Source organism: Protopterus annectens, chromosome 2.part0 (assembly GCF_019279795.1).
Source record: "Protopterus annectens isolate FY-2018-M chromosome 2.part0, PAN1.0, whole genome shotgun sequence".
NCBI lineage: Eukaryota > Metazoa > Chordata > Ceratodontiformes > Protopteridae > Protopterus > Protopterus annectens.
This window is the reverse complement of record NC_056728.1, coordinates 75,600,634-75,611,688: the sequence shown is the minus strand read 5'-3', so window position 1 is coordinate 75,611,688 and position 11,055 is coordinate 75,600,634. Positions and strand designations below refer to the sequence as shown.

Genomic DNA, 11,055 nt, shown 5'->3' with positions numbered 1-11,055 from the left:
TTTCAAATCTCAGTTCTTGGATTTGTCAGAATAGAAATCACTTGCAGGAGGACAGCAAATATCTCTACCCCCCCCCCCCCACACTCTATAGTAGTCAGTCACAAGAGTCATTGGACATTCAACTCTGAATCATCATTAGTCTACTGGACCTCCTCCTGTAAGTGTGTATCACAGTCATGTTGTCCTGAATCACCTCCTGTTAGTGTCACAGTCATGTGGTCATGGACTTCCTCCTATTAGTGTGTGTAACAATCATGTGGTCCTGGACATCCTCCTACTGTTAGTGTGTCACAGGCATGTGGTACATCAGCAAGGAAGGAGAACCTTGTCTTCACCTCCTTTGCAGACTAGATGTGTTAGATTGGGATATAGCTCTACAGCACAGTCTCACTCTACAGGCATCCTACATCCTGTCACAGCAAAACATGTAGGACAAAGGTAGACCTTCATGACTGAGAAGTAGACTAGACTGTGTTCCAAGTTTGACCCGTCTGTGGAGAGTTTCTCAAGCAACAGTCCTGTTTGTTCAGAAAGGAGGCAATCAGCTGGCAAAATTCTGCTCCAGGAGCTCCATGCTAGAAGGCCTGGTGACAGATGCCTTTTCTTTCCTTGGACAGGACTGTACCTCTATACTTTTTCCACCCTTTACTCTGATATCTAGGGTACTTCTGAAGAAGAATCCCCAAAGATCATTGTGGTGACTCCCTCTGGCCCAGGCCACCATAGCTTTCCCTTTTTTTGGAAATGTCCAGGGGTAATTATCAGAAGTGTCCTCACAGACTGGATCTACTCACATAAGAACAGGGGGTTTTGATACACCCTGAACCCAGTCATCTTCAGCTGACTACCTGGATATTAGGGTCTTAATTTCCCTTTAGACACCTATTTACTGAGGATGTGCAGCAGGCACTAATGGAGGCAAGAAAGCCTACTGCTACTAGAAAGACATACATGACATACACTGACAAATGGAAAAGGTTTTCTAGTTGGTGTCAATGACATAACCAGCACCCATTCAGGGCTAGTTTTTCTCTGGTTTTACAATATTTGTGTGACTTACTATCCTTTGGTCTTTTACTATAAGGAATTCAGAATAGTGAACACTTGTACGCCTCCATCAAGTTTTGTTTATTGCCCATTTCATCATGTCTGTCCATGGATGCCCATCTTTCAATGCATTCTGATGTTAAAATGCTTTTCATAAGAAATCTCCAAGAAAACTGTAGCTCCTCTTTGGGATCTCAATTTTGTTAAAGAAGCTAACACTTGCTCCATTTGAACCACTTCATCAGGCTGACTTTTGGAAAACTATTTTACTGATTGCTCTGATCTCTGCAGGAAAAGAGACTGAGTTGTAAGCTCTTATGTTGAATCAACCCTACCTCATTTTCCACAGGAACAAGGTTTCTTTGAGAACTAATCCTCCTTTTATGCCTAAAGTGGTATCAGAGTTTATTTTAAGTCAAAGTATCCATCTCCCTGTTTTCTTTCCAGAACTTAAAATGAAGAAGAAAGGATAGTCCATACCTTGGATATCCACAGACAACTTTGGCACTATCTTGACAGAAAAAAAAATCTTTCCAATCAGTTGATTTTTTGTGAGGATAAGGAGGAGCAACCTCTGTCAAAGAAGACTCTCTGCAAATGGTTGTCTCAGGCTATTACCTTTTGTTCTTACCACAACAAAGCTATTCCGGGTAGGGCCAAGGCTCACTGTGCCAGGACCTTGGCTTTATCTACAGTTTTTTTGAATAACATTTCATCCTTCTGTAATGGCCTTCCTTAAGGGGATCCTTCAGTTGAGGTTTTCACAAAGACCTCTCCCCATCCTTGGGATATGAATTTTTTGCTGGAAAAAATAACCTCCTCTTGAATTAGTAGCAGAGAGAAAATAATTCTTGCAGGTGTAAAGTACTATACAGTGAAAGGGTGTCACTAAAACCAAATGAATCCCTTTTTCCAAAATTAGCCTCTACAGTGACACAATGCATTTTATTGCCTGTCTTCTTATAGACTATAAAACTGAACACCACCTGCACCTTTTAGATGTTCTTAGGTAGCTGAGATGTTGTAAAGTAATGAATAACAATTTCTGAAAGTCTAGTCAACTTTTTTTTCTATGAAAGGGAAAGAAAAGATGAAAGTTAGTAATCAAACTCTTCCTAAGTGATTGGTACATTATATTGTCATTTGCTAGAAGTCAGTACTTTTTTTCAAAGTACAACTTAACTTCATTGTACTTCAGTGGCCACATGAGGAAAATATTTCGGGAAATTTTCTGCACAAGCTGTGTTACACACTGTGATATGGATGGCTGTCCTCAACTTCAAAGACTTAAGTTGCATGCAGGGTCCAAGGATACTGCAGGTTTTATCATCTGTGCTATAGGGGTCCTTCACTGCATACGGTAGCACCACTGCTCGAGTCCATCTAAATGTTATGATTTACACTGACACCCAGCAAAGTTGTGGATGAGTGTACTCGCCACAACAGTAAATATTCGATTATTAATGTATGTTTAATGTATTATTTAAATTGACATATCCTGCTACAATTAAAATCCTGATCTTGGTAAAATGAACAAAGCTCCTTTTAATGCAGTCTTTGCTTGACAGAATGTAAATATGAACTAGCTTTGGTTATCACAGAGACTGATAAACTAGCAATGGCAGCTTGTGGATGGGAGTGAAGACAATGTGCAAAACCCAGATAGTAGGTTGTACTGTTTATGGTGACCATCCCTGAGATATCTTCTGTTTATGTTTAATTATACTTAACACACAACTGTATTACTTAGTGTATAGCGTGTAAACATGCCAATGTCAGAAAAATAACAGAAGTGCTTCTCTTTCTGACCATGTACAATTATTTTTATGCTTAAAGGTTGAGAGATTTCCTGGTTACATCTGCAGAAATCTGTCCCTAGTTCAGTCATGAAGGGAAAGCGTTTCAATGACCTGGTAATATTGCAGTGTTTTGCCCAGTCATCGGTGCTGCCTGACATCACTGACATTCAGGTTAGGTCAACCGCATCTGACTTGATATTGAGGAGACTTGAGTTTTGTGCCTCTGGGCTGCTTATGGACATCCAGCCTTGGCTGCAAAATGCCTATCTTACTGGTAGTAACTTGTTTGGGGAAAAATATGTCTTGGGCAGTTAAATGTCTGAAAAGAGAAGACAAGTTTCTTTTCTTTTCTTCTCTACTTCAAGACGTGAGCTCACAGCACAGTGCTTCCTCAAAGATCTGCATGGACTTTCAAATGAACGGCTCACCTAATGTGGCAGCTAACAGGCTCAGCACATGGGACAGAGGAACCCCCACCAGCAGCTAGAGGCAGTTTCTCAGCTGAGGTCAAACAGTTTAGGTGTTATACGGACATTTCTTCCTTCTTACCAGCTACATGTTTGGCTAAATCATGAGTATAAAAGCCTTTTTTCAGAATACCCTCATCATCATGGAATGATTTACCCATGTGTGTCAAGAGCTACAGAATTCATAGTGGAGATGACTGACCATCTGATGGAATTTTACAGGTTGACTTGTTTCTGGGATAGCGGATAAAATTAAGGTAACAACTTGAAATGTCGTGACCTGTCAGAGCAAGCCCCAAAATATGGAAACTAAATGGCTGAAATGTCAGACTTGCATATACTACGTCCAAGATGTAATTTCTTGGAATATTCCCTTTTCTCCATAGTATGGTGATCTTGGAGTTGGTATGTATAAATTTGTGGGTGCAGGAGGCTCCCCCTTGCAAAAAGAATTTTAAAGGAATAGTGATTTTTGCCATTCGCTCTTGTCATGTGGTGTCAGTTTTTTTTTCATCTTGACTGCAGTGATCATTTTGAATGACATTTCAACAGAGAGACATAAATTAGTCTAATACACCACATTATCTCTGCAAACAACTGAACAATGTCTCCAGTGTGCACATCTAATTTTGTACTGCGTAAACATGTTTCAATGAATTTGAAGAACTATACTGATGAAACAGAATTCAGACTCCTAAATGTATTTGAATGTTTTTCCGTGCTTTCTGCTGAAGTACAGTTACGCTGCTACATCAGCACATTGTTTTATAATGTTATTTCCATTTTAAGATGCTGTTTCTCAGTGCCTCATGGCACAAGTTGTAGGTCAAAAGGGGACCTGTACTAGACCACTTAATGGAGAACAAATGAATAAATAAAAATAATTCTGAAGTTGCTGCAATTTGGAAGAAAGTAAAATATTCCCTTGCATAGTGACTCATCTGCAAGAGGACTGCACCACCTACTTTCAACCTCAGGCATTAGAGAGAGTTTCCTCAGTCTCCATTGTAGAAATTTGACAACTTTGTGTGCTTCTTGAGTGCACACGCCCCTCTCCCTGAGTGAGGTGAATGGGCCTCATCCCTTCTTTCTTCTTTTTTGCCTGATTCCTATAGTGCCAGAGCCACTAATCAGAATCCGCTCACCTAGATCACAGTCTAGACTCCTTCCCTTTGCCCTGAGCCAGTTTTTATTACTGAATCATTGAATGGTAGGAAACAGGGTTGCATTAAAAGGGACAGTGTAACAAATAAGGAAAATGAATAGCTGACACTGCAATAACTACTCTCTGATCCATTTCCCTTCAGTCTGTTCACGTCAGACATATCTGAGCAAACAAGGATTGGGATCATCCACTCTGCTGCTGATGGAATGGTGGGTACACCAATGGAATTTGGGGAAAGAGTCTGAGGAAGACTTCCATAAAGCTGAGCAGGTGGAACAAAAGGTAACAGTTAAAGCTCATTGTAGAGGAATGCAAAGTACTGCATATAAAGGCTAGAACAACCCATTTTTGAAGTATTAGCTTGAAGGAGAGAAACTTAAGAAATAAAAGATGTGGAAGTGAGTGGGATGCTACAGCAACATCGAGTGGAATTCTGGGATGTATCCTGAGAGGACAGATTCCCTTAATGCATCCAGTCTCATGGGCCTTTGTCTCGCCATACCTTGTGTACTCTATGGATTTCTGTAGCCTGTACAAGGAGGACATTGGGCTGGAAACTTACCAGAGGATTGCATGACATGGAAGGAAACAACATGACCAGAGACTAAATGAGCTAAATCTTAAGAGAGATCAGAAGAGACTGAGGAATGTGGTATGTGTACATTAAATCCTAGGTGAGAGATGTGAAAAAAATGTCATAACCAGGAAAGACAGAGAGGAAAGAGAGACCAGATGCAATAGACTGTAGGGAACAACTACCCTGGGATCTCTTAAAATACTTCATGACAGAGAGTAATATTGTAAAATATATAGTTCTTATGGATAAGGTAGAAGGGAATTGCAGTGGTAGATGGAATTTATCAGCTGACAAACTTCCAAGGCTGAATAAATTTATTTCCTTCAAGCCAGAATTAAAGAATGAGAAACTTAAGTAAACAAATCATAGTTACAATTCATATAGTATGGTCTCATGAACAAAATATTTGAGAATATTTATTTTAAAAATGATTTACTGCAATGATTTTTTTGTATGTGTGCTAAGTGTGAGAATGCTTTTGTGTGTATAGTAAACACCTTTTACTAACAGTGAAAGGTTGTTTTAAATGTGAGGCTGTTAAACTTATTATATAAGGCATGCCTTTTTCAGATATGTCATAGATCTAATGAAGTCCAAGGTGCATACTAAATTAATATGTTATTAGAAGTGGCTGACTCAAGGAGGTTTTATTTTTATGAATTTTTGCAGCTGTCATTCAATGCTTTATATTTTGGTTTTATATGAGTTTGGGGATTATTTCAATGTGTATATGTGTGTGTGTGTGTGTGTGTGTGTGTATATATATATATATATATATATATATATATATATATATGTATGTGTGTGTGTGTGTGTGTGTGTGTGTGTGTGTGTGTGTGGTGCGCGTGCATTTGTATACCTCACTAACAACTACGGTATGTGTATAGCTAACTCCCAAGTTGTATTAAGTTATTTATGTAGACTTGCTCATTTGCAATGTGGACCTTTTTGCCAGTTGGTGTGTAGCATTTCATCTGTGGCTCTGTTTTTTTGTGAACTTTGAATCCTGAATAGGTAGGGAAGTACACCATCCCACTGTATGAATCCTACCCTGTTTCAACTCTGTTTTTGACAGTCATATAACAGTTTTTAGAAATAATACCTGCTGCATTCTTACATTAATATATATCTTATTGTCTACATAGTTTATCATCTATTGCCATGGTTTTATAACTGCCTTTTTGTAAGGTTTACTTTAATGCATCCCATATTTTTTAGCTGTTCTTTATTCATATAACCATTAAGCAGCCTGGGAAAGAATCTGTACTATTTCTTTTAAGAGGTAAAGAGCCAAGGCTTACTTCCAGATGAATATCTCAAAATGATTCCATGTGAGTTATATGCCTTAAAAGGTGTCTTAGAATTTGTCGACATCAGAGAAAGATATTCTATTTACCTTTGTTTACTGATGCCTTAGCTTCAGGAATGTCCTGCCTTGCATGACTTTTTTGTCATATTACAGTTTTCTAATGGAGGTCGCACCAAACCATGTCATCATTTGTTTTCTTTTGTTGTTTTCTCTTTTATAAGGCTTCTGTATGAGCAGACAAAACAAGCAGACTCTATTTAGTACTTCATCCACCTCAGAAGTTAAGACGCCATGGCCTCTACGACCCTCCAGACTCTACACTTCAAACTTCTGCCTCCTGACACAGGCCAGGAATGGGCTCATGACTGTGAGAAGGAGATTGACCGAAAGTACGAGATTGTCCCATCTGTAGTGTGTGCCATGTGTTGCCTGTTTGGAATCATCTACTGCTTCTTTGGTGAGTAACCAGATTAGAGTGCCGTTTATTTGTTCACATGTAGCCCACTGCTTTTATTTTGTAGTATATGCACCATTTATTTGTATAAATTTATGAATGAGCAGCACTTGGAGTTCTTTGTGACCATCAAATATCCAGAGTTCAGCTGTGCTTTTTTTGACAAGCCTGAATTGCATACTGTAGACTGTTTTGCTGTAGTGAACACTTTCAAGAAGGAGATTTCAAAAAAGGAAATACACAAGGGAAAGCAGATTAAAGGATGAGGAATCCTCTTTGTTATTTTGAAACTCATTGGTCCCCCTTTGGGAATTAAGCTTCCATTCTCCTAGTAAACCCTGAAATACAAGGAAGATAAGTGACATTTTCTCAGTCGCACAAAATGCAAGTGGGGAACCTGCTTTTTTTATTTAGCTGTCTGTTAATGTATTTAGGTAGGTGGGCATTTATTTACTTTGTTGACCAGGATGTTCCTTAGGGAATATGCCATTTTCAGTGGAGTTCTAAAGGAGAAAAGCTCCAAAATATTAAATTTTAAACCTGACCCCTTGACTCGGAGGGATGAAGCCCTGACTGTGACTCAACTGACCCATGCTGGTAGAGGAGGATAGCTCTGGCTTGACCCTTGAGTGACACCTGGAGGTTGCAATGGGTGTTGAACCTGCAAAGTTTGAAACTACTAGGTACATACTGCAGAGAGGAGCAGTACTTTGCCATTGAGATTCAGTATTGTAGCACACGTTCCCAGTGCTCTGCAGTATATGTAGAGCTCAAACAGCCACTGGGAACAGCTACAGAGGTTCAGGAGGGAAGTCCACAGGAACCCACCGACTGATGTACTCACAAACGCCCAACTCTAAAAACAACAAAATGCCCCCAACGCTGTGGTGAACTGTCTCAAAAATAGGAAAACAAGCAAAAACAAAGACAGTATGTTCACCAAAGATAGTGGCTCCAGATATAACAAATCCACGAGCTGTTAAAATCCAAAATCAAACTTCCTTTAATGAACTGATACCAAAATAAAAACAAGAAACAAAATAAAAAGTCCCTTAAAATCCACACGATAAGCGCTTTCGACAAGTGTCTTCCTCAGATCGTAATGCAGAAGATGGGACCAGCACTGATCTTTAAAATGAAGGCTTTTAATTTTCTGACCAATCCAAACACAGGTTGAAAAGCTATCAGCCAATCCATGCGGGTATTTCACCTCCTTATTTGCATACAAGAGCACAATCACTTCTGTTTCCTGCCTTTTTGAAAACACAGCCTAATATGCAAATTAAGCTGTGTAATCAACCAATCAGATGCATATGCGCTAGTGATTGGTGGAAGATCGTACTTTTTGTTTAATCACAACCCTTGTTTACTAGCTTGCCTTTGCATGACATAACCTGATAGTAAGCCAGCAATCTTTAAAAATAAGCTGTATATATAAAAAATAGCTTAGAAACAGTCATTATATAACTAATCAATACAATACGTGAAACCAAGCATTCCAGTGTGCATAACACAACCCTCTGCTGACAATTCATGAACTGTGCTTCGTTTATAAAGCTCAAAAAATTATTTCATGAAATCTTAGAATTAGCTGTGTGGACGAACAGCCGATGACTCATCCATTAAACCTCTCTGTCAAATCATTTTACAACATTCAGACAGCTTTTGCTATCATAGGAACTTATAAACCTATGTTCGCTAGTGCACACTAATATTTTATGCTTGCTTGTGGTGGTCTTGAGTATGTTTCTATAAGAATTGGGAGGCATCAATAGTGGTTAATAACATTGGCAATTTAAAGAACTTTTTAATTATGATAACAAATGACTCTTGGCTACCATACCAGAGGGGCATTGTTCAGCTTTCAAAGTTTTTCAAAGGTTTTCAAAGTTACTGGGTGTAAGGAAGCTGCTTAAAGTAAATATGAATGCATTTACTCAAGTCTATGTAGCCAATGTTGTTAACCGCTATTGATGCCTCCCAATTCTTATATATAATTGATTACAGACACTTGTCGAAAGCGCTTATCGTGTGGATTTTAAGGAACTTTTTATTTTGTTTCTTGTTTTTATTTTGGTATCAGTTCATTAAAGGAAGTTTGATTTTGGATTTTAACAGCTCGTGGATTTGTTATATCTGGAGCCACTATCTTTGGAAAACACCCAACTTTCACCTCTCTCCTGAAAAATGAATGCTTCTATTAGGATCTCCATTCAGGAGTGAATGGGCTGTCAGCATACCTCTTAACCTCTCAGTGCAAGAAATCTGCACAAAGCCAGAAAGAATGGAGGGACAAAGGTCCAAAAACAGAGACAGAGTTTAAATATTGTTCCTATAAACTTAGAAAGTTGCTACAATAACAGGTTTTGCATTATTATGTCTTTTCTGAAGGATATTAAGTCTGAAACTCAAATGTCTGTCATTATTTAGTATTATTTAGTGACTTCAATCCTCAATTATTTGCCCAGAAAACACATTTTATGAGGAATAGACCAAAAATATGAGGCAGAGATCTGGGCATTCTTCGAAAATCTGTAAGTTGAGATGTATGGCTGTAGGGTTTTTGTACAGACCAAAGGTGTCAAGTCTCTCGCCCCTGAAGGGTTGCACTGTTGTAGGGAGACCATGTTGCAAGATCCTGTGCATACGTGCTGTGACAGCAAATCAGAAATATATGATATATAGAGTTAAATCACAGTGAAATTTTCTAATTGACTTCACAGTGCCAGTACCGTGCAATGTAAAATTAATAACACTTATATATACAAAGTTCTAGGTGATGTGGTGGGACTCAACAGTACAGAGTAAGGACTCTATAAAATGACTAGTGCAAGTACTGATAAATGCTTACTAATAATCGTAAGCACAGAATGTCAGTGATTAAACAGTATTTATGTAATAGAACAGGTTACAACCTGAAATAAATCAGAGAATTAGCAACCAAAAATGTGCAAGCAATCTTTATTGAATGGCAGTGCATGTTATGAAGTAGTGACTTTTGAACAACCTAATGCTACTTGTATGAGTTAATCTGATATCAGTACAGGATTGTTTAACTAGTTAAGGATATAATTTGCCCCAAGTATCCAGGTTTGTATCTTAAATATGGTGATGTAATTGCCTTCTACTGAAAATATCTGGAAAGAGCTTCACAAAGTGAACTGTATTTCAGAGAAATGCAAAACTAAGCATAATCAGCCATTGCTATGAGTGAATTGCGTCTTGCAGACTGCCTTCCATTTCTTCCACTTGCATATTTAAAACAGAAAAATTCAGACTGGTTGGTGCCAGGTAGTTTGATACAGTCTCCAACAGATGAAACAAGACAACACATGTATTACAGCAGCACATAAGCTTTCAGATTCCACATTAACAAAGAAAACTATTTTCTGCTTTGGAAAAAGATTTTAGACTTAATGGACTGAGCTGTGACTTAAACTCAGTCTTAAACACAAAATATTGATTTGTCTTTGCGAGTGCTTCAAAATGTTACTTCTGATTGGATGAAGGTTCCCATTAAATTGTATTGCTTTGTAGAAGGAGTTTCCATGGAAACTATTGCTGAACAAGTCTCTTTGGGGGGGGGGGGAGCACAATGTCCTGATGGGAGCGCCAGTATTGTCAAATTATGGTGGAATGTTATGAATAATGAGATTTTACTGCCTTTATTATAAAGTGGCACTGGCCTTGATGGAATAACACTGTTCAGGATAACTGTCATATGCTGAACATACATGTATCAGACCCTTCAGCATTGATGAAGGCAATACTCTGGGAAATGTTCATAATTAAACATGCTGTAACGTACAGATTCTTAATAAAATAAGTTGGAATTGAAATTATGAGAGTTTTCTGCTTCCCTGGGCCAGTCAGAACAGATAACTGTCATGATTTGCTTTCTCCCAAACTGTGAGAAGAAAAGAAATTCATACTTTAAATAGCTGGCTCATGCTGTCAGTCACGTTAATGGGACAACACATGTCTATAACCATTCACAAAGCTGTCAAAATCAATTTCAAAACATTTCACAACTATAGTATATGGATTTCCATCTTTGCTGGTAGCTTCAGTTCAAAACCACAAGCAGACTTGTGTACCTGTTGTGCAGAGTCAGATACCAATATTTAATGCCGGAGACCTGGGATCAAGAACAAATGAGTGCCTGTGCAAAAGTTACAAGCACTTTACATTCCCTTGATGGCAGAATGCAACAATAAGTCACTCTTGTAATTCATTA

General features: G+C 38.4%; 1 protein-coding gene across 1 annotated transcript in view; it reads left to right on the top strand.

Moving 5' to 3' along the window:
• The first annotated feature begins 6,590 nt into the window (after nucleotides 1-6,590).
• TMEM198 (transmembrane protein 198) overlaps nucleotides 6,591-11,055 on the top strand; it is a 178,873-nt gene continuing 174,408 nt past the window's right edge. The window contains exon 1 of the mRNA XM_044060563.1: nucleotides 6,591-6,821. Within this exon, the coding sequence (XP_043916498.1) occupies nucleotides 6,656-6,821 (166 nt within the window). The 5' untranslated portion in view covers nucleotides 6,591-6,655. The remainder of the gene's footprint in view (nucleotides 6,822-11,055) is intronic.